The 25,441-nt window shown below is 42.2% G+C and overlaps 1 protein-coding gene across 3 annotated transcripts in view; it reads right to left on the reverse strand.

The window, feature by feature from the left end:
- Window positions 1-25,441, reverse strand: part of LOC124721137 (nuclear pore complex protein Nup98-Nup96-like) — a 229,336-nt gene that overhangs the window by 131,419 nt on the left and 72,476 nt on the right. For all 3 annotated transcript variants that reach the window (XM_047245955.1, XM_047245953.1, XM_047245954.1), the window contains 3 exons: window positions 21,878-22,123; window positions 8,829-9,082; window positions 2,134-2,505 (listed from right to left, as the gene is read on the reverse strand). In XM_047245955.1, coding sequence (XP_047101911.1) covers window positions 2,134-2,505; window positions 8,829-9,082; window positions 21,878-22,097 — 846 coding nt within the window. In that variant the 5' untranslated portion in view covers window positions 22,098-22,123. The remainder of the gene's footprint in view (window positions 1-2,133; window positions 2,506-8,828; window positions 9,083-21,877; window positions 22,124-25,441) is intronic.

The raw sequence follows: 25,441 nt of genomic DNA on the forward strand, positions 1-25,441 counted from the left end.
GAAATGGTGTTAATGCTTCGTTATAATTTCTAATTCCCTGAAGAGGCACAAGATTACTGCACACAAACATCACATAATATTAACTTCGCTCAGTTGGGTGTGACAAATTACCCAAGGAAAGGTATGCCGCAAGGTGTTAATGAATGACATATTTAAAATATGGTAGGAAGTTGATTTGTTTGTTTCCAAAACCAACAACCATGATAAGAATAGAAGTTAATGAACTTTGGTGTATGTGAAGCTGAATACTCTGTGTTCTTCCAGTAATTACTGATTATGCCAAGATAGGATTAAAATGACTGCCTTTACAGACTTCTTGTCTTAAATGGATAAATATAGTACTTCACTGGAGCACTGGTTCCAGATGACTCGGATATGTTAGCATGAGACGGTATTTTCCGCTGGAAACTGAAGGTGTTCTGAGACTGAAGTTAACCATGTATCATCACTTATTTTACAATTAGTTGCATTCAGACTATTTATCTTCTGGATACAAAACTTCTGCTAGTACAATTTTATTAGTGTGGTCCATAGTTCCAATTCACTGAACTTAAGTGAAGAAATCAGAATAAAAGAGGATTTGTACTTTATAACATGTAGACTGACAGGCTTAGATTGAAAAAGAACAACAACAACAACAACAACAACTTGTGCAACGTGTGACTTGCATTGTAGTTCAGTGTCTGTCATGCTGTGGAATCATCCTCTTGGATCATTGGAGTCATCCTCTTGAATCATTGGAACTCAACAGAGAGCATCCTGCAGCTGATGGATTTCGACTTTTATCCAGCTTTGAGCTGGTGGGCTGGTGTCTTCCCCAATCAGCTTGAAACAGGTATTGGCCAGAGCATACTAAGTTAACTTAAAGGCCAGTAACTCCCACGACAGCCAGTGTTTACCAATTCCTGCCTGCAATAAACTTGCTGTAATTCCTGGCAGTAAGTAGCACTTTAAGAGTGCCAATAGATGAAGTAGGGGATCACCAATAAATATCCCTGAATTTATGCTCCTGAGGCTGACTGGCTAAAAATTCTGATTGTTGAAACAATTTTGGAAATTTGTCATTTGCAGGATCAAATAGGCAGCTGTAAGCCATTCCCAAGGTAGGAAGTAAGTCCTGTGCCCTCTGTGCTGGAGATGGTGGTTGAAGTGTTTAGCATTTCTTAACTTTGTTGGTGGTGATCCTTAGTGATCAGTTCTATTAGAAATAAAGAAAGCCTGCAATAATTTTAAGTTTTATTTTCTAAGATGTTTCATTTTAGTGCTTCTGCATGTGGTCAACAGGCAGGTTTCATATCAAGTCATTACCTAGCTGGAGGCAGTGTCTAACAAAAGACATGCAAGTGCCAAGGTATAATTTAAGCTCTCAAATTACATTTGTTTATGTGAACACAAAGTAGTGTTCTGTGGGACTGTTGACCTACTGCCTGAGTAGTTAAACTGTTTCGTCTTTTGGGAGAATAGCTCTGTAAGTTACGATGGACCAGTTGGAGTTAGTGTACTAACATGTTTCAGTCCAGGGGCCTGAATTTTGAGTCTTCCAGGAAGCAGTTAAACTACTATAGGTTATTTTATATTTAGTGTTAGATTAATGACCATTTTACACTGTCTCATGGGTCAAAGTGCAGGAGGCAACTCTAATGACAGTTTTCTGTAACAGTACAGTGAAGAATCCAGGTCCCCGATAATTTTCTAGTTAATCTTTGGATCAATACACAAATTTGTCTCAAATGCCAAGAGCATGACAATTTCGATGGCAACTATGTGAGTTACTTCATGCAACACCATGATCTCTGACGGCGAGGCACAGCAATGTCTCCCTGTAACCATTAACAGTATTGAGGTATGAATGACTCCTTGAGTGGTGTGAACAATAAAGAGGAAACTTTTTTCTGTTAAGCTTCCCTTTAACAGAAGGTAACATTATGAAATATAATGAAGGCAAAAGGCAAGAGCTACACTGTGCACCATGGGCGTATATGAACAATTAACAAATGAATGAAGAGGAAACATTAGGCACTGATGCACTTAACTGCAATGTTTGAAGTACAACAGCAGCCTCATCTGAAATAATTCAGTCAATATAAGCAACATGTGGATTCCTTTGTAAATTACTTTTAAAAATTACTCAACCTGTAATGAACTGTCAATGCCAGTTACTATGTTAACTGCATCCATTCCATCAATCCTGATTCCATCAATTTCAATTCCATTGATGCCATCAATTCCAGCAATTTCACTAAGTCCACTGACTCCATTAAATCCACTACTTTCATTGAATGCACTACTTTCATTAAATCCACTAAAGCTATCAAATTCGTTAACTCCCAATGGCAAGAATTCTTCAGCACTCTTCAGACTAAGATCAACAGCTGGCTGCTCGGCATGTATTAGTTGTTTTTGTGGTTTCTCTTTCCCATGTTTTACTGTGTGATCCTTTTTATCTCCTTTTTCATCTCCTTCGTCATCTGTGTCAGACAGTCCATATTTTGAGAAGTGTTCTACCTGAAACATTGAACCAGAAATGGTAATTTCACAGCTGCTGAGTGTAATTTCCATTTACCTTAGACTACAAATGGTAACACAAACAAGCCAACAAACAAGAAGAGAAGTCAAAGGTGCTCTTCAGTTTCATAAAATCTCTTAAATATAATTAGTAGTTGTCCCAACAAATGATGAATAAAAAGAAAAGAAAGAAAAATTGCCAGGCATGAAACACAAATAGTGAGCAATGTCTCTTCAAGGTGAAACATGTGGAACTGCCGACATCTGGCCTTCACAATATTCTGTGAAATTGTATAAAAGTAACGAGCCTCTATTTCTTGCAGGATTTATACTGCATGAAAGGTAAGTATGTGCTACATTATGTTTCATGGTACTGTTAAAACTGCATCGTGTTCTTTGAAATGTAATGTTGCAGGCACCGAAACTCAGTTACGCTGCTAGTATGTTTCCATCACAGCACAAAATGTCAAACTTACTTTTTTTTTTATATTAAGGTTTATTAGCCCACAATTGTCAGACTTTTTACATACACACACAGTACTAAACCCTGTAACAAGACGTACTAAGAAGTGCTACAATGAATACCGCTGCCTGAAGTCGCCTAATATCATCAATGTAAGGACAAGGTATTATAACCAGCTTTTTGATCTCCATGATTATACAATATCTGTGCAAAGTTTGTATTTACTATTTAGATGCAGTAAGGTATGAAGTCTTTGATTCTGCCAGTAGATCTCATCTCATCCTTCTATAGTGTACAGAAAGTTCTGGTTGACAATTACAAATTATTTAGGAATAAACAAGACAACTCACCAAAAGGCAGAAGTGCTGCATCATCGACAGTACACAAACAAGAGGTACAGGGCTCTGCTAGTTTTCAGTATGAACTTCCTTTTTCAAGCTCGGTGGACTCTCAGCTCTTTCCTAGCCCACGGTGAGTGTACTGGTGTAAGGTGGGGATGCAGGGTGGGGTGGGGTAAGGGATGGAGAGAGGCAGGAGGGGCAGGGCAGGGCACGGCAGGGCACGGCAGGGCAGGGCAGGTGTTGGGGGAAAGCGTCTAGCAGCTTGTGGGAAAGTGGGAAGCCATCTGTGGGCTATCTAGGGGTGCGGGGGAGGGGGGGGGGCGCACGTGGTAGAGTGCTGGGCATACGATTTCACAGATTCAGGTGTGGGATGGCAGCAAACAACTAGCTGAGACGAATTGGGCAGTGGTACTGGGACGTGGGATAGTGAGTGAATGTATGTATGTATGTGTGTGTGTGTGGGGGGGGGGGGGGGGGGGGGCAGTAATGTGGACGTGAATTTAAGCTAACAGCCACAACAAATTATCTATAGAGCCAAATGGCAGTTTGATAGCTACCTCTTTTAATGGGAGCCTGTGTTTACTGTCATAAATCATGCTTCAGAAAGAATACAAAGTGGGAAAGGACACTTATGTTACAAATTCAAAATTGTCACAATAGACTGTTGGTTGTACTTGTGCTTTGCTTTAGGGCGCAAAAAACAACTGGGGTTATACATACCCACATCAAAACTACAGAAAACAATGTCAGTGAGGAGTTATAAAACTACTATACATCAGTCCCAACTGACTTAAGAGAAGAGCGCTAAAAACAGGGACCTGGAGAAGGGGCTAGAAAAGACACCATACAGAAACGGAGGTCCAAAACAAAAAATTAAATGGCCTTTACCATACTGATTTTGTGGATGAAAAGTAAAACGCGGTTGACAGCCAGCGCATCATCTGCTAAAATGACCAATAACTTAGACGGCAAACCCAAGTGGGAATGTAAACGGTTTAAAAATGGGCATTCCGTCAGGAATGTGGTGGACAGTTAAAACTTAGGCACAATGTCTATAAAGTGGTGAGGTAGCACCATTTATCAAATGACGATGGCTACAAAGGAAGTGCCCAATATACAGCTGAGCTAAAATGACCTCCCCTTGGCAGGAGGACCGAGAGGAGGTCGTCCAAGCTGTTGGGAGAGACTTAATAAGACGGAGCTTATTCCCATGAAGGGACGGCCATTAGAGATGACAAAGGGACACCATCTCATGAGAGACGGCAACACAGAGATCATCGGAGAGAATATAGGAACAAGCGGGCTGCCTTGGCAGCAGCATCAGCAGCCTCGTTTCCTGTCAGACCAACATGACCAGGAACCCACATAAACATCACAATGGCTCCACCAGGAGTGAGCAAGTGACAGCATTCCTTGACCCGTTGCACTACGGGATGGGTGGTGTAAAGTGCACATAGACTTTGAAGGGCACTGAGTGACTAAGCAGACAACAAAATTGTAAAGTCTGTGTCGCTGGATGTACTCTGTGGCCTCATACAGGGCAAAGAGCTTAGCTATAAATACTGAGGAGTGTGCCGGAAGCCAATATCTAAAGACATGGGCGCCAATGACGAAGGCACTCCCGACCCCATGGTCAGTCCGAGAGCCATCAGTGTATACAAAGGTACTACTGTGAAGCTCCATGTAAAGGTCATGAAACTGAAGGTGATAGAGCAATGCTAGAGTAGTGTCCTTAGAATGCGAATGAAGGCCAAGGTTAGCACGGGCCACTTCACGAAGCCAAGGTGGTGCAGCGTTCAACCCACCGGGGAAGTTGCCGCAGCGAGTGCAGAAAGCTGACTACAGGAGGTAACAGAGAATAGGGACGTACCCCATACTGGCAACAAAGGGAATCATCGAAGAAAAAGGCATAGGATGGGTGGCCACGCATGGCAGACGAACGGCATGCACACCGGCTGAGGAGAAAGTCACGGCTGTAGGACAGTGGTATTTCAGCAGCTACAGCTCACAGACTTTCAACCGGGCTAGTGTAGAAAGTGCCAGTGGCCAAACGGATGCCACGATGGTGGATAGTGTTGAGATGGTGTAAGAGGGATGGATGTGCAGATCCGTAAGCAAGGCACCCATAGTTGAGTTTTGAACGGACAAGGGACCAGTACAAATGGAGTAGGATGGTTTGATCTGCACCCCAGGAAGTACCACTGAGGACACATAGGAGATTGAGGGACCACATACTGCGGGCTGCCAGGTGAGACACATGGGAGGACCAAGAGTGTTTCCTGTCGAACATGAGTCCTAGGAATTTTGTAGTTTCAATGAATGGAAGGGCAACAGGCCAAAGACGTAAAGTCAGTGGGAGAAAACATTTGCGACGCAGAAACTCTTAGAGACAGTCTTGTCAGTGGAAAAATGGAAGCCACTGTCAATGCTCCAGGAGTGAATATGATCAAGACATCGCTGAAGATGCCGCTCAGTGAGACAGGTCCGTGAAGAACTGCAATAAACGGCAAAATCATCAACAAAAAGGGAGCCAGAGATGCCAGGTGGGAGACAGGCCATTATAGGGTTAATGGTGATAGCAATGAGGACGATACTCAGGACAGAATTCTGAGGCACACTTTCCCTGGATAAAGATGTCCAACAAAGCAGAACCCACATGCACCTTGAAAACGTGGTCTTTTAAAGATTCCTGATGGTAACAGGGCAGGTGGCCACGGAAGCCCCACGTGTAAAGGGTACAGAGGATACCAGTTCTCTAGCACATGCCTTAGGCCTTCTTCGAGGTGGACAAAGTAATGAGATGGTCCACTGCAGAATGCTGCGCTCAAAATCCACACAATGCATTTGTTAGTAAAGTGCGAGACTCGAGCCACCATACCAGCCGGGCATGAATCATATGTTTCATCATCTTGCAAATGCAGTTGGTAAGTGAGATGGGGCAGTAACTAGAAGCTCTAAGTGGTCATGAGGGCTCAATTTTGTTTCCTGAAGGCAGAGTACAAGGGGACGCTGTGATGCTAAAAGCAGCTGTAAATCCTCTTTGTGGGACCGAAGGCCGTGAACGTTCTATTGGAGGAGAGTCATGATGATGAAGAGATGTAGGGGTGTCACCTCGACGGCTGCTGAATGGCAGCCTGTGAAGAGTCACTGCTACAGGGCACAGAAGCAGGAGGATCCTGCTCCATGGAGTCCACAGAAGCATCGGCTTCCTTGTGCTGTCAGTCTATGGATTCCAACACTGGTGGTGCACACCAGTGACACAGAGGCCGGCCAGGCTAAGGTATAATGTGGCAACACTGTCGAAGTAGATTGTCAAGTCAGCAAAGGGTAAGACTGTTTGACTTTGGTGGACTTCTTTGAGCCTTTCCAGATAGAGCAAGACTCAGGGCGTTGTTCGGCTGGAGGGACGTAGGAAGTCTTCAGCTCCTGTCCTTTCTGGCCTACTGGTTGTGTAGCTGGTAGCTTTGCCCCTTGAGGCAAGAGTTTAATGGCTTGTTGCACAGATGGACAGGGGGATAGCGATGCTACCTTGACACTGGGCGATTTCACAACCTCGGAGCTGAATCTGAGGTCACATGTCTGCATTGCCATGTCTTTCATGGAGTGAGAGGTAGCAAGAACGGAACTACAGATGCCAGAGGGCACGACGCAGGGTTTGTGACTAGCCATTAACTTATGTGCGACTGGGTAAGGCACTTTCTCCTTTACCCAGATCTCTTGGGCAGCCCGCTCATGAAGCTACACAGGATAATCCTGAAAGGAGGCGGCATGGCCGTCATTGCAGTTGATACAGCATGAGGAAGGAGGCGTACAGTTGCCCTCATGTGCATACCTACCACAGGTTACACATTTGGCTGGGTGTCGACAACATGTTCTAGTGTGGTTGAGACAATGACACTGGTAGCAGCACATCGGGTTCAGAATGTACAGCCAGACTGTGATAATTTCGTAGCCTGCTTTGATCTTGGATGGAAGCATCACTCTATCAACGGTGAGAAAAATAGTGCGGGTGGGCACTAAGGACGAATCTACCTTTTTCATCACCTGATGGACGGCAATGACACCCTGGTGAGAGAGGTACGATATGACTCCGGCCTCTGTTAGACCGTCGAGCAGCCTAGTGTAAATACCACCACAGGAAGAATTCAAAGTTCTATGGGCCTCGAAACGAACAGGGTAGCTGTGGAGAAGTGAGGCGGCAAGCAGTTGACGTGCTTGAGAATCTTAAGTAGTCTCCAAAAGCAAAGTGCCATTCTGTGAACAATAGCAGGATTTCACAGGGTTGACAACTGCATCAACACCTTTCTGAATAATAAACAGATTTACTGTGGCGAAGGACTAACCATCTTCAGTATGAGAGACCAAGAGGAACTGTGGTGCAGCGGTAAGTGTCTTCGAATCATTAGCCTCATTATGTTTACATTTCGTAAGCGTTGATTTGTGGAGAGGATTAGCTCATTGCGAGAAATTTCCTCACGATTGCCAGCATCTCTGATGGCGAGCTCCTTCCAACTGGGAGCCCCTTCACAAGGAGGCACAGCTGCCTTAGGTGATTCTTCACATCTCAGGTCACACCTCCTGAACACCTGACAGAGGGACCAATGGGCAATTTTGGAAGGTTGTAGCTCAGGCGATCATCCCTCCCTGGGCCTGGCCTGTACCAGGGGTATGTGTGAACCCTACTTGTCGACCCGGGGCTGGGAATTACGCATTACCCAGTCACCTGTTACACATCAGACACGTGAGCCTGTCTTCATGAGCGTATAAGGAGGAAGAAGAAAAAGAGGAACCTCAAACCCCGAAGTGGAGGAACAAGAGGAGAAGGGAAACAAAGCAAGGCAAAGGGAGCGTAAAACAGTGGTGAGACTGTTCTTACGTTAGCGACAGGCAATGCAGAACATTTCCATTAACACCTCATACATGTTCCCCAAGGGAATGGAAAATGAATAGCAAGAGTACAGACATGCAGCACGGAAGGGAAAAGATGCTGCAAACGCTGAGGCCCCGTGGAAGCCAAGCACGAACCCGCCGATGAGTGGTGAGCCCCCAAGGGGGTTAGTAGGCTGTGAAGTCTATTCTTATTGCAATTAATCCTCTGCAGCCTTCAAAACGGTACCTTAAGTCAAACAAGAACTTTGGACACAACAATCTGAACTTTTTTAGTTCAGAAAGGTGGCAATTTATTACTGTATCTCTCAGAGTAGTAAACCATGCTATGTTGAAAGTGAGAATGTTACTGAAGTCGAGCAAGAGTGAACTCAACCTGAAGAACTGTTGCTAAAAAGATGGTGAATTTCTGTGATGTTTCATTTGTAAGTGAGCCACATATCTATCAGCTGCAGCCATTTGGTTATCTGTTTCCATTCCAAAACTTCCATTTTCCTAAGATTAAACACAATGTACTTACTATAAAATTACATTTGAAGTATGATCTCTGCTACAAGATTCACTCATGAAATGAGTGGTAATACCATGCCATACATTTTACTAAAACAAATGAAATTGATTTTGTCACATACCTTAAATATCCATGTTCCACTTTCAGGTATATAGTTAATAAACTTTGTGGAACATTTGTGGTTAGTTTCTTTCAGTTTTTCAACGAAGCAAATTTCTTCAAGAGCCCGAGGATCAGTTATGTATTTAGACACACAGCTATCAAACGGCCACACCTTTTCCAGCCTTACTTCTGCTGCACAGTTCAGACCGTGTCCAGCAGGAGGTTTCTGCTCCTCATTGGGATATACTATTACCTCCTTATGATTAATATGCACTATAACAGACAGAAAACCTGCTAAGAAATGGACACTTGACGGTTTCTGCTGAATGGGGAACAATAACATAAAAGTAATTTAAATAAGAAATTAAATGAGAAGGAATTCATGGTACAGTCTACAAGAAAGATAATACCTTTCTGTGAAATTCACAAAACAAGAAGAAGAAGAAGAAGAAGAAGAAGAAGAAGAAGAAGAATCAGCTGTACATTTCATAATGTGGCCTTATGCACAACCTATGCACTATTTGTGTCATATGAAGTGCCATTTATAATCCTGCGTACTATTATGTCAGCATATGTACATAAGAAATAATATAATATCAAACTTTTACATAGGGCCTCAAGCATATTTTGTTACTTTTAACACTAAGTACAACAGGGTTAAGTCAGAGCACCAAGTTTAACTGCGTGTCATTTTATAACTAACTAGGTAAGAGAGCTCTAACTCCTGAGGAAAACCAGGACTTAACCACACCAAATAGTTATGTTCCTCCTAATTGGGGACAGCTTTATTTCTAATCTTTCTACTTCAATTCTAGAATTCTCTAAGACCTCTTTAATAACCAATAAAAACTTGCTCCAACTTTGCTTGGGAGTGAATTGGTTACACATATGGCCCTTCGTCCAGATCCAAAGTTACACACAGCAACCAGTAAAGAACTTGCTTTTTGGAGTGCTGACTTTGGTACTAAACAGTTGCGACATGAGAAAGTGCCTTCTAACAAAGAGGTGGCTTACCAGCCTCTGCCCACAAGCTACAGATGAGGCTCATTCTAGAAGTTTTTGGCATCAGACACACCCCACTAGAAAACCCCACTAATGACTGTATGCTGTTTCAGTTTAAAACACACAAACAAAAATAGTAGTTTAAAATCCTACTGATGAGACATGAGCTCAAGTACTGACTCATCAAGGAAGAGGAAAAAGATTGATCACATTCTATTCAAAGTAATCATCTTGACATTCACCTAAACTTACTTAAGGGGACTACAATACACTTAAACCTAACAGGTTGGATGGGTATATGAACACTGTATCTCCCAAATGTTATGTCCAGCTTCTTAGCAGTGTGCCACCACATTTGCCATATGAATAAAACTTTAACAAGTAACGAGAACTTTAAATAGTCAGCAAAAGAAAAATGATTATTTCCATTGTGGATTTTACCAAGCTTGCAATGAATTACTTTGCCTTAAAAATGTTAGTAAGGAAACGTGTATCAATGGGAACATTTCAAAACACCAAAAAGGCAAGTGCGTTAAGTGTAGTTTCATAAAAATAACTTTGCAAGCAACAGTTCAGAAATGGCTAATGGTAGTAGCCAATTGTCAACCACATCGTGATCTCCACACAGTCACTGTATTATCTTTATTAACTGACTGCACTGACTGAATGAACATTCCTGGGATGTGTGATGTTATGGAAGACCCACCCTCCACATCCGACCAATGTTTCTTCACCCTCAATTACCACAAGAAAACTAGCAATGCAGACAATCTCAGGAAAGAGAACAACGATTATGAGACGGTAAATTTATGACAGATGTAAAACAATAAGAAGAATTAAGAGGGTGGGAAGGACAGGAGCCAGGCCACATCCCTGAGCAAAGGCAGCCAGGGGCCCCTGGGTCAGAGCAGGCAACGGGGACCCATCCATTCCTCAATCAGCCAATGAGGCCCATTTGCCTTTTCTCACAGAGAAGAGTACAAACCACCTTCATGGGAAAAAGTTAAAACCAGATCAGCCAGTTTGCTGCCATCCACTATAGTTCATTCATCACATGACTAAATCTGATGTATAAAAACAGAAATGTGATGACTTGTCAACAACCATAGCACACGTACACCGGTGGTGGTAAAATTTTATACCATGAATGTGGTCTGACACCTGTCTTAAAACCATGGAAAAAAATTTTAATGGCACAGATCATACCACACAAATACTGCATTTTTACAGTTGCTACAATACCACTGCAGTCTCAACTCAATAGAATTCATCTGGAGCCAAGTTACGGGATTTTTTGTAATAAATAACGAGACATTTAAGCTGCCAGACATCCTAGCATGAATGCACGAAGCTTTGTCACAATCACAGCCAAACACTGGAAAGATGGGGAACAGCACACCACAAAAGAAGAGGAGAAAATGTGGTGCTTACGTGGCTTTTTGGATTCTGTTGATCAACTCATTATCAACGTAGATGGTGACAATCCCATTACTGTACGGAAATGTAAAAAAACATGGATAACATTGCCGTGGGTGGAGCTTGTGCTGTAGGCAGTTATGCCACTACGTGCATACAGCACAACTTATTGCCAGTTCATTGTTGCCTGTGGTGACCTGGCTTGTTCTGTTCATCTGCAGCCATTGTTTTTCCTAGTGCTGTTTTGTTCTTGTTTCGTTTTTTATGACTGCAAGTTTAAGTGAACAATATGTAGTTGTGAAATTTTGTTTTCTACTCGGTAAAAATGCTGCTGAAACTGTTTTAATGTTGAAAACAGCCTACCAATATGAAACTAGAGGAAAAACTCAAGTACAGAAGTGGTTTGTTCAAATTAAAAATGGCGACATGTCGATTGATGACAAACCTCAATCTAGACATCCATCGACTGCCTGAATCAATGAAAATATTGAAAAAATTTGAGAGCTTGTGCTCACAGACCATCACACTGTCAATCAAACCTTTTATTTGGGAGTTATTAGGTTGCGCAACAGTGTCTGTAAAGTAAAACGAAAAGACCCGATTTGTGGCAGACAGGAGACTGGTTCTTCCACCATGACAATGTATCTGCACACACAGCTATCCGTCACACAGTTTTTGGTTACAACTGGCATAGTTCCCCTGCCCCACGCACCTTACTCACCTGACATGGCTCTTTGCAACTTTTTCTTTTTTCCATACATAAAAAGAGGCATAAAACGACACCAATTTTAAAACATTGAAGGAGACTACAAAAAAATGTTTCAAACAATGGAAGCGCTGGTGGGACAAATGTATTAGTTGTAATGGAGAGTATTTTGAAGGCGATGTTGTTTTGTAAACAATTTGAAAATACAGGTTGTCACTTTCAATTATTTACTGCAGAAGAACTAAACATTGCACAGATGTCATACATATTGCATTTTGAAGAGAAACTCAAAGTTTGTTAAAAAAAAAAAAAAAAAAAAAACAACAACAACAACAACAAAACATTCAATATGCAAACCGTAAGTGACCTGGCAGACGTCAATAAGGTAATCGAATTCTTGGGGAAAAAAAAAAGAGGGGGGGGGGGGGGGGAGAGAGAGAGAGAGAGAGAGAGAGAGAGAGAGAGAGAGAGAGAGAGAGAGAGAGAGAGAGAGAGAGAGAACTTTCAGGGTTTTTCTTCAAAATGACATTTGAATGATATCTGTACAATGTTTGGTTCTTGTGCAATAAATAACAAAGTGTTCCCGGAGTTTATATACACCCTGTATATAGCTTTTAAAAAGTAATTCCATTTTTTATGGGTACCCCCTCGTACTCCTCGGATTCAGGTATAGGAACAGTTCAGAGATTACCAGGCACTGTCAGTGGCTTCAATACTTAACCGTGTAATGAAATATCTGCAATGCACTTTTTTGTCACACACAGCTCACGCAGAAAAATTATCCTGTGTTCAAGTTAGGAATTTTCATAACTTGTTTTTAATTACAATACTACTTTAGCTAAGAACAGCATGTTATATTTTCCATCTGGTCCCATAAAAAGTGTATTGCCAGAGTTTTGTTACATATTATCACATTCTACTTAAAAATTAAATGACAGTTGAAGCTTCACTGTTTCTTTGCTCATCTCTTTTTATGTCTTAGCTGCAACTGTTCACATCACTGTAGGTTAGTTGGACCAACTGGCTGGTCAGTTCTGCCCAAGTTAAATGTGCTCATAAAGCTGTTTTCCTGCACTGTCGTTTAGTGGATGTGCATGTAATTCACAGCGTAAAACGTGCCCTTATTACTATACTTTACTGTACTCAGGACAGCATGGCTTCTGCTCCACATGAAATTAAATTCAATGAGATTCCTGCAATACGTAGTGTAATGTTTACATCAGCTTTATTGTTGTGATGAATGCAGTACTGCGGCAGAGGCAGTAAGTCAGCAAGTTGAAGGTTTCATCATAAGATGGCCAAATTGGGCTGTCTAGTAGGACAAAACACAAACAGTGAGGTGGATCCTTACGTCATAGGATGTTGCCATGGGTCAGCCAAGTGCAGCCAATGTGAGGGTGAAAGAACAGAAAATTCCCTGCAAAAAGCATGAAGGGAAGACCAGCACATGCTTGTAGTCCCCTTCACTGCTCACAGTTTGTTCAGAGAAACCAATGCACATCAACCCAAGTTCCAGGTCACCAACAACTGACAGTGTACAGTTGACCAAAGGTCTGGTTCTGATATCATCTCCAAGATCAATATCCTGGTAGCCAACTTTGCCAACTTGTCAGGACATTCATTTCCTGGGGTCCCAACATGACCTGGTGTTCACACATATGACCAAGCTTTCAGCTTGGAGGTCAGGAAGGAGATCCTGGATAGTAACTAACAACGGGTGTGGAGGGTAGCACCGGTCAACAGCCTAAGGACTACTACTAGTGTCACTAACAAATAACATTTCAGCAGTGCAGGAACAAACATGACTATTGGGTCATCTGATGGCCAACAATTCTTCATTTAATACTCTGGACCCATTCAGCAGTAAGTGTAGTTCACTGCATCTTTCATGTATTTGGGCAGAACTGTTGTCCACTGACAGAGCCGTCAGTGTATACCACTTCCAAACCTGTTAATGCACCAAGGACGGCCAGAAATGTGTGACAAAAAAATCATGGATTCAACAGTCTTTTGGTCCAAAGTGTAGGTCAAGACATCTGACAACAGCGTACACGCGGTGCGGGCATATGTGACTGCTCCCTAACAAGAGATGAGAGATGGAAGTTGGGAGTTCCCTGTATGCAAACTGCAATCATGACACCAGTAATGGGATGCTATTGTGAGAGATGGATCTCCCTACCATGAAAAAATATGCAGTAGTACAGATGTTCAAGGGTGCACTCAATATATATATATATATATATACACACACACACAGTGCTGTTAAGCAGCAGTTGTTGGTGGCTCATCTGTACTGGAGAGACCTCAACTTCCGCGAGCAGGCTGTTCACAGGGCTGCTGGGCCAAAGGGCATTTGTCACAAGCCAAAACCCACTATGGTGTATCAGGTCTAACACCACAATGCTTAAAGTGATGCCAGGCCATGTGCCAGACTCCCAAAATCAAGGTAGGACACAATCAGAGCTGTGTAAAGCCGACGAAGAGAAGCGAGGTCTACCTTGTTTCAGTAGTGGTAGAATCATGCTTTCTCCCCACTGAAATAAGAGCTCACCCTCACTCCAGATACCAGTGAAAATGACAAGGACATGATGTCGGCAATACACCAATTGGTGTTTGAGCATTTGGCTCTGGATTCGATCTGGTCCTGGACCTGTGACAGGACAAACCGTTAGAGGCTAGAGCACTGAGGAATTCCCACTCACTAAATGGAGCATTATATGGCCGCAGGTGATGTGTAGTGAAAGGCAACAGAATTTGCTCCACCCACTGTTTAAGGACACGAAATGCATGCTGATAATTCTCAGATGCAGACGCTCGAATTTAACACATCTCAAAATGTTTGGCAACAACATTTGTGTCAGTGTAGACAATGCCATTCCGGGAGACACAAGGAGCACCTGTCAGGTCTGGTGTCTAGAAGTGAGACATACCTTTACCTAAACTGCAAAGGAGGGGGTATGTGGTCCAATGTATTAACATACTGTTTCCTGCATTGTGGTTTTTACCATTTTATTAGGGGGCAAACCCAGCCATGAAGCGCAATGAGGTGTCACTTAGGGTGATGATGATTATTATTATTATTATTATTATTATTATTATTATTTTAGGATATCATTGTCATCAGTGCCCTAATGGAAAGTCATCGTGCCAGTCTCATGATAGGGAATGAAGGCTGTCCGCACATGCGGAGCAATGTGTAATGCATTAAAGTCTGCCTCCCTTTCCCAACAATTTAGGGATGAGGCATGACAGTTCACAAAATGCCACCACTCTTCTAACACTGGAATCAGTATCAACAAGGCTGGTGGGCAGATCTCCATTGAGACTTGGGACTGCCCTAATATCAGTATATAGGAGACATGTTTTCAAAATATGTTGAACTGAAAGTGGCACACCACAGGGGCTATGTCCAATACTCAGCCTTGTAAGGAGAGCCACCTTCCAGCTGTGTGGCTGACATGAAGTCCGCCATGCCTGTGTGGTCAATTTGAGCAACCACAGTTTGTTTTATGTCACCTTCAACCATTCAGTCTACGACTGATGCACGATGCGTCTGTCAGAATATGAGATGACAACATGCAATGGGATGGGACACTGCCAAACAACACCATCACAGCATGCTTCCTTGGCCTGTTTGTTGGCCATGTCGTTTCCCCATATCCCGATGTGGCCAGGTACCCAGTGAAGGATCACCTTGCCATGGTGTTTGAACCACTGTAAGGAATCATGGATAAGCTGAATCAAATGGTCTACTGGACACATTTAGTGAAGTGCCTGCAGTGCACTGAGTGAGTCTGAACAGACAAAAAACCTTGTACGGTGATGTCTGTGAATCCTCTCCAATGCCATCATAATGCCATGTCACTCTGTATCATAATTTGTACGCTGTTCCTGAAGATGCACTTTGAAAATTGTATCAAGGAAAACAGAGGAACAACTGAGGACATTCTCTTGCTTTGCTCCATCTGTATACACAGTGATAAAACTATGGTCTGTACTTAAAATGGAAGAAAAAGTTGTAAAAATATAATCTGGAATACAAGTTTTCTTGTACTGCGTCAAGCTTAAAATCACTTTGGGCATCTGAAGACATCAAGGCAGCAACACATTCCATTCCTGGCTGTGTATTCCGAGGTCTGATAGATCCAGATCCTTGGGACAGTCAGCAACACGTATCCCAAGTGGCTTTGCCCCTTGGGGAGGGGGGGCTGATTCCTGAACAGCCGTTCAAACTTGGATTGGACTACTGCACTAAATGCCAATGACTGAGGTGACATTGCAATTTTTAGTGCCTGTCATGCCAAAATGATACGTCGCCACATCCAGATTGGTGGTTCACTGGCCTATGCACACAGAATCTGAACTGGGCTGGTCAAAGAGGCTCCAGTCAATATCTGAATGCCCTCATGGTGGACAGAATCTAACATCTTGCAGTAGGAAATAAGGGCTGATCCACAGACCATGTTGCCTTAATCTAAATGTGATCAAACAAATGCCCTATAAAACTGCAGGAGGCAGAACCTGCCAGCTCCCTATGCTTTTCCACTAACCCATTTCAAAATAGTCAATGACTGGAAGTCCTTTGTTTATAGGTCTTTCAGGTGTGGGTGCCAAGTTAATTTTGACAAATAATAAACCCAAACAGTGCACAGTGTCATTAAAATGTAAAATAGTGTTCCCCATTGCGAGCACTGGTTGGTTAAACTTCGATGAGCATGGTTAAAACCGAAATATTGTCTTCTCTGGTGAACACTGAGAACCAGTTATTTTGGCCCAGGTTTCCAGCCTCTTGATGGTCACCTATTGCCGCCTCATCGTCATTGTAAGATTGGAGGAAGGACAGAAGATTGCATTGTCATCCACAAACAAAGAGCATTTGACAGGGCTCCTGAATGGAAGAAAATGCCATTGATAGCAATGGCAAACAATGTGTCACTGAGTACACTGCCTTGGGAGTACCTCATTCCCTTGAACATAGGAGTCAAAGTATGACCAATGCGATAGCAAAAGTGCCAGTCCTCAAGGAAGGATGAGATAGGAAGTAGCTGATGTCCACGTAGTCCCCATTTGCGAAGTTGGCGAGGAATGTTGTACTTCCAAGTAGTGTCATATGCTTCTTCAATGTCAAAAAAACAAACAAACCAAATGGTTTTGGCACAAGGACTACTTCTATATCACCATTTCCAGTAGACTTAAGTTGTCAAGGGTGGAACGGCAGCACCTGAAATCTGCATTGGGAATGACTCAGGTGACATCAGGATTCAAGAAGCCAGATGACACAGCAGCTTACCATGTGTTCAAAGCTCTTACCCATAGAACAGGTAAGGCCTACACTCCGGTAACTGTTAGGGGTTCTACAGAACTTGCCCCTTTTCCATAACAGAAGTAATATTGCCTCCTTCCAAATCATAGGGTACTGCCCATCAAACTAGATTTGATTGAAACAAGAGAGAAGCTGTCCTTTTGCTTCAGGGCAGAGATGACAGAGCATGGCATAATGAATCTCACCAGGTCCTGGAGCAGTGTCTCTGGCCATAGACAGAGTTGATTCCAGTTACCACATGGAGAATGGAAGGTTGTAGATTTCCTCATTATGTGATAAGAAAAGGAGCTTCCTCATCTCTGCAGTTCTACGGAAAAGCTGAAATGCAGGAGCTTGTCTAGATGACGCAGTGACTAAAAAGACGCTCAGGTTTTAGCTGAGTCCCATTTCTGAAGAGGTCATAAGGTGAAGTGTACTTCCCTCAACTGAAATCCGCCTTATTGGTTCCCAAACTTGCGCAGTGGAAGTGGACCGATTAATTTAAGTTGTGAATTCCTTCAAGGAATCCTTTTTCGATTATTTTATCACTTGCCTCGCATGTACTCTTGCAGATCTGAAAGCGCGAAGGTTTTATGTAGTTGGATGGCATTTGAAGTTCCATTGAGATGTTCGTCTGGCTCCGATTGCCAACTGACAGTCCTCATTCCACCAAGGTACAGGTCATCATATGAGGTGGTTGTTAGACTGGGGGATAGATTCTGTGGCAGCCCGGCCACCGTCTCCCATGCACAATCCTTTTGTTCAAAAATAGCGTATCGACTGCTCAGCAACCAGTTTGCCCTTTGAATGATCCATCTTTGTGGTCTCCTGTCATCCACCATCCAAGTCGGCAGACGGATCCACACTGGGAAGTGATCATTAGAATGTAAATATCTGTAGCCACTTCCCACTGAACTGTGTCTGCAATAGCAGAGGGGGGGGGGGGGGGGGGGGGGGGGGGGGCAAAAACAAATGTCAATGGCTGAAGAAGACCCCTCTTGCTGTGGAAAAGGGTGTCATCTGCCCGAAGTTCAAAAGGCAGATGTTCTCGTTCTCAGTATGGATGGGTCACTCGATAATTCGACCCCTGGAGCAAGTGACAGCCAAGCCCGACAGCATATTGTGTGTACTCAAGTCTTTCCCCCCCCCCCCCCTCCCCCCTCCCCCTCCCCCACCCTCCATGGACAGACTCTTCCCGTATAGTTCTGCACTCCCGTGACATCCAAATTTTTTCATTCTTCATGTAACTCCACAAGGTCCACCTCCATTATATCAGAGCAGGTAACCAAGCCTTTGTAAAAGTTAGGAGCATTATGCAACTCAGCCTCAAAGGGGTAGTCACCTAAGACCTTACATACAGAGCCTTAGACGTTTGGTTTGAACTAACAGATCCGAGTGGAAATGCTCCATTATGAAGTTGTTTCACATGTGTTAGGTATCCAGCAATGTCCTCTAATGCCTTGTGAATACTGAATGGGGAGAGCTCCTCATAGGTTTCCACGAGGACACAACATAGAAGCCACGAAGGATGAAAGGATGAGAGCACTGTCACTAGAGAGGGTGATGACATAGCCATAGCAAACCATCACACATACCGGATGATGATCCTACTACTTCTTGCCTCCTCATATGTAAGTTTGTCAAGAGTCTTATATTCTTGACTTTTCTTTCCTCTTTTTAAGATGGTGCAGTCGGGTTAACAGTGATGGTGCTCTCCACAGTTGACACAGACCAGGGGAGGGGCACAATGATCACTCCTGTGCAACTAGACATCCACAATCCCTACATATGGTGTTGGCTGTACAATGTGAAGACGTGCCAAAATCTCTCACATCTGAAGCACTGCATAGGAGTGGCAACACAGGGCTTCACATCCACTGATACCCCTTCACTTTGACCTTATCAGACAATAAGTCACCTCTGAAGGCCAAAGAGGTGGTCTCAGCATCAACCCTATTTTCCTTTGGTCCCCACTGGACACAATGGACATACACACACCTCCTTGCTTCAACTGGTGTGTAAATCATCATTGGTCTATAAAAGATCATGGTGGAAGATGGTACCCTCTATCATACTGAGACTGTTCTGGGGGTGATAGTTACAAGAGTATCACACAGCTTGTCACAGGCATGCAGCATCCACAAATACGCAGGGGATACAGTTTTAATTGGAAATGAACTCCTTTTCATTTTCACAACTGCTGCTACTTCCCCAAACCTGCCCTGAAGGTTTTAAACAAAGAATACTGGCTTCATGGAGAGAGAGGAATCTCTATCAATCCCAGAGCAAACTAAATATTGTGGGGAGTATTTCTCCCCTCATTTCTTAGCCCTATATTCCTCCCATGAAGTAGCCACAGAAACAAACATTGTGGAATCATATATCTGTGCAATATAGTAATCCTTTCCTTCAGAGAGACTGCTGGGGCCATATGGCCACCAGGGGAAGAAAGTTTGAGCTGCTTCATTTGCAAGTCATCCACTTTGGTGCCACCCAGTCATAATTAGGGCCCTCCCAACAACTGGAATCCCCATGCCCCAGCCACGATGGACACATACTCCTTGGCATATATGGTTAGACTCCAGTGCAGGCACAAACAGTGTGATCCCTGCATAATCAGGGATTACCACTATGCAGGTACTTGACAACCCACCCTAGAATGGGATGGCTATGATATTGTGCTTTGGGTGTATTACTTTTGCCAGAGAGGAAGAGTGCAAAAACAGGGAAACACAAAAGGTAGAATGCACACCACTTTGAGCGACCTTCCCCGTTTGGTTCACATTTCTGCAAAAAATCTGGGAAACGAGTGTTAGGTCAAACTTAACCATTAACAACCACAAACCAAATCAAAGCATGGTTGACACCAAGAAGACCACCCAATGGAAAGACTGAGGGGCAAAAAGAATATTAGAAGGATGGGTCTGCAGCACAGAAAGGGAATATTGCTGCACGGGCCAATGCCCTGTGTTGGCCAAGTACTTTTTCACGAAAGATATGAGCATCCTGCGAGCTTCAGGAATTAAAGGCACAGTCTTGTTAGGTGGAGAATGTTTAGCATGAAAGGGATAAATTCCACGTAATTCTAGAGTCATAGAAATGAAATAAATTTATAATGGAAGGTTTACATAAACTGGGCACACAGAAATCAATATAGTCGTAACATGGAAACAAAGTGACGTGCTAAATATCATGGTGTTATGTATTATATACTGCAACTCTCTAAAAAGTAATTCTATTTTTTTACTCAAGCACCATTATTTCTTGTCTTTGTTTACTAATAAATTTATTATTTGAATAAGCGATTGAAAATACTTTACACTACATATACTTTCTCGAGCAATCTTAAGAAAATTCTACATCTACATCTACATATATACTCCGCTAGCCACCAAGCAGTGTGTGGCGGAGGATACAATTCACACTCTCGCGATGGCTAAACGCACCAGTCACGAATCTTGCCACTCTTCTTTGGACCCTAAATCTTGAAACAAAACTAACCCATTTTCACTCTCTCTCTGATCATAGTTATGGTGCTTCAATAGTTAGCATGAAAGATTGGAGACAAAAATATCATTGTGGAATACTGAAAGTTTGGTACACTTTTGATCACACATTGCCTCGTAGCGAATGCAGCTAAAGAAACTTTTTAGATCTAAATATGGTCCTGGAAAGACCTTAGTGAAACTGAAAAAGTGGAACAAGTGCAGGCAACAATTTGCCATACAGTTTAAGAGTTGAGTGACGAACAGGCACCTATGACCAGAGGAGAACCTAGTTCTACAGCTTACTAACATTTTCAAAGTTCAATTAGTACACACTAGAGAGAGAGAGAGAGAGAGAGAGAGAGAGAGAGAGATACTGTTTCTCCACAATGTGGGTAAAATGCACGTATGAGCTGTGGGAATACCAACACCACACCATTAACTTCCATAGAACAGCACAGCATGCTAAATTGGACTATGTATGTTCATTCTCTTTAAATACATAATTGCAATACTGGAATACTTCACAGAGTCACTACCACTACCACAGCCTCCAACACTTCTCCCCACCATTGACAAAGATGATAGTAATTATCAGTACATAAAGGATTTGTTTTGTTTGCTGTGTACATCCAAGCACCAAACTCTAGTGCATGACATGCTGAGTGCATCTGGTCTACACAGTAGGCAGTTCTAATTTACAATGCACCAATTAAGTCTGAAGAGCACTCCGCCATAGTAACCATAGAAATGGAAATGCAATAAAATACTCTCTCTCAACAAGTGCCTGCAGCAAAATATGCTAAATGTAAATCATTGTTTCTCTTCATTACCACAGAATGATGAGGCACATGACAGAGAGTTAGGTTAGGTTAGTGATGTGGGATGAGAAATGCATGAATTTATTACTTCTAGTTCAAAATGATTTTGGATTTCAAGAAAGGAGCCAACATATGTGTATTTTCAGTACACAATATACATGGACAACTAAAACTGTGTGACAATGCAGAATTTTCAGAAGCCCATGCATACTTCTGCAGGATCAGAGTCACCCCCACCAAAAATATGAAAGCAACAATTATTCTGCATGTAGTAAATGAATAATGCACACACAAATTTGTATTACTTTACATCTTCAATAATTCAGAGCTACAAACCTATGTCATCGAAGTTCAAGTCCTTTATATTGATTGGGCTGTCAAATGTGATGCTTCCAAATCCATTTCTGCCAATGGTTAATTTCTCAACAGTATAAATTCCACATTCGGTGTAATTCTTGAGTTGATGGAAAGGTGGAGAGGTATAGTAATCTTCTCGCGTGAGGTGGATTCCGCAACCGACACCACCACCACCTCTCCCTCCATCTCCCTTTGCCATACTTCGTGGTGCAACAAAGTGTACAGCTGGGAAAAGAAAGCCACGTAACACCACCAACAATGACAAATTGTACTGTAAGAACACTGAAGAGAGATGACAACTTTTGAGTGACAACTACAAAATGTAAATACAAATTCTACAAAAAGTAGTTTGAGTAAATGTAAAGAGCAGTTCCATTAACGTAAGCACATCACAACGAATGTTACTAACACTATGCAATGAATAGTGACTATACTGCACAAACAGTGCTGATACTGTAGTTAAAAGCTTTCAAAATTTTTGCCTCCACTGCACAACAGCCACTGAATAAATTATGAAAAATAGCAGATGAAACACGGCACAATTTCAAGGCCACCAAACACACAACAATGTCATTCAATTACACAAAATGCAGAAACTTCATTAGTAACTACAAACCTTACATATGTTACAATTTCAGGATCAAACATAGAAATTCTGTTTTAAAACACGACAAACAATTCAAATTTTAATATCAATCTATGGTTTCCTAGACAGAATTTTGCTGTCAGCCTTAGAGCTACAAAAAAATTACACACAACCTTCTTTTGGCTTGAAATGCAAAGTTTTCGGCTTCACAAACAGAACAACAAAATCTGGTCATGAATTTCTTGGGAAATTTGTGAAGTAACATTGTCAAACACACTATATAGCAATACTGAGGACTATATGTGAGTGCAGGCTTTCTCGGCGAATTTCATATATGAAGTCTTCGTCGGTTGTCAGCTGAGCAGCGTCGTCATCTCGTAGCAACGTTTTGATGGAATGCATCTCCATCATCTTTGCCTGAAGATGGAGACACATTCCATCGAAACGTTGCTACAAAACAATGACGCTACTCTGATGACAACCCGTGAAGACTCCATATATATAAAAAATACTGAGGACTGTTTTTTTTTATGACTAATTTATTCTTAGTTGGCTATGTGTTTCCCTTTTATAAAAGTAAACAGTGTAAACAGATATGTCATGGATTGGATCTATGCAGATTGTAACAGGGACCGCATTACCTATGTCTAAGCATCCTTTCACTGCATACATTCCACCAGTGACATGCACTTTACTTCCTATGTGTGCACGCTTGTAACAAGATTCATCATCTGGATGTGCAAGGGATGTTTTTTTTTAATTAAGAGTATTTTTTGTAATTCCACAGTTAGCAAGAATGCTAAAGAACCATATGTGCCACTTTCCGGCATGCTTTGCAAACAAGCAGACATCATTTGCAGCTGTGTAGCTACCCTGCATGCTGAACACTGTATTTTTAATATGTTGAAGATTATTTAATTTCCCAACGTGTGCGAGACATGGTATGCAATACTTTTTTTTGAGTGCATGAAACACATTGGCTGCACCCATTCATTGACAGTTTTGTGAGGTGTATGGTGTTAATGCAATGAGCAAAGGCAGGGAGCAAAAATGGGTAACAGTTGAAAAGTGGTTTTAAATGCAAACATCGTAGGCCAGGCTTTACCTTGACTGTTATTGACATTAAATAAAACAACAAGTTTACTGTTAGCAATCAATGTTTGCTTATCTCCACTACACGTTTCAAAGGTTTAAACCTCAATCAGGTGGATTTACATTTGTTGGTGTGTCATTTGTGTGTGGTGTTATGATTTTTTGGAGGAACTTTTGGCACTGTCTAATGGATAAGTGAAACACTATTTCAGAACATGGTTTTGGGTTTCTTTCGACAATAAAATAAATGTATTTCTAATGGTAAAAATAAAATAATAACCTAAGGACATCACACACATCCATGCCAGAGGCAGGATTCGAACCTGCAACCGTAGTAGTCGCTCAGTTCCAGACTGCAGCGCCTAGAACCGCACAGCCACTCCGGCCGGCGTTCGTGATTAACACTCAGGTGAACCATCTGTGGCCTCGGAAGATTTAGTGACTGCAACTCACACAAAAATTCAGAAGGGCAGAAGAGCACAGTAACTACTTTCTAATGGATTATCCTGAAGTGTCTACGTCTGTACTGCACAAAACTGTGTCTGAAACGCTGAACTTCAGAAATTGTACTATCGTAGGGTACCCAAATACCTCACAGAAGACCAGAAACTACAGATACTGGACAATTCCCTCACCTTTTTGACTCATTATGTCTGAGGGGCGACATGTTAAGCCGCATTGTCTAAGGTCATCAAACATAGGTATCCAATTTCACCCCTGAATCCCAGCAACATTTAATGGAATGATAGCACTCAACCTCTCCAATCAAGCCCAAACCTGAACACATGCTGCCACAGCACCAGATCATGGCAACTGTGTTCTGGGACAGGCATGGTATTTTGCTTAAGCAAGGCATCACACTTCTGTCCAGACTCTGAAACTGACTGAATATTTCTCACAGGAAGTTTTGGATCATCCACCATACAGCTCTGACCTTTCTCCAAGCAATTTCCACCTTTTTGGGCAGCCAAAATGCCATGTTGGCAGGACGTGCTTCAACGATTAAGTGAAAACCACTATGAACTCATGGCTGTCAAAGCAGGTGGAATACTACTTTTAAGACTGATTTCAAAACTAAGTTCTGTTTGACAAACATGGCAACAATGTATAAAAAATAAACAAATTTGTGAAATAAATGTAGTTCGAAAATAAAATGTTTGGTTACTTTTGTAAAAAATTGTCCTTACTTAAAACATGATCCGTTATATGCTTGTCTCAAAATTCATTTTTATGGCACTACTGTTCTTTATTGTATCCCAATTCCAACCACTTATCTTTTTTCTTCCCTCAATGTTTGTCACAGACAGACATTTGAAATCTCACATGTGGCAGTAGCGCAATAGTTGAGATACTTTGTTGAAGTAGCATTGGCTGCTCAATATTCCCACTGGTGTTTCAGCAGATGGGGAAAACTTGGTAACTTTTTCTACAGTCACAGCTCTGTGGAACTGAGCACTCACAAAAAGGCAGGGGCTTAAAGAAATAGTAGATAAAATCAGTCATTCCCAATCTTTCCAAGACTGTTACCCCCAAGTGCAATCAGATATTAGATAGTACCCCCTGCCTCTCCCCACATCGCAAAGGTTATTAAATACACTTGGAATGAAAGATAATTTATTTGAACTCTGTTTTAAAATGATGGATGATAAATAATATTTAATTTTTTTTAGATGCTTGTTAAAACCCACAAAGTAATAATTCAGTGAGACTATAGGTACGGCTTATTTCGAACAACCTTTTTTGTAAAAAGATAGAGCAAGTCTCGTGCACTGCAAGTGTTACCAAAAAATTCTTCTCACCAAAGGAAGTGCACTATTGACACAGGTGAAAACTGATTAGAAAACATGCTTCCTCTACACCAGTCC

Source organism: Schistocerca piceifrons, chromosome X (genome assembly GCF_021461385.2).
Source record: "Schistocerca piceifrons isolate TAMUIC-IGC-003096 chromosome X, iqSchPice1.1, whole genome shotgun sequence".
In the NCBI taxonomy this organism is placed as follows: Eukaryota; Metazoa; Arthropoda; class Insecta; order Orthoptera; family Acrididae; genus Schistocerca; species Schistocerca piceifrons.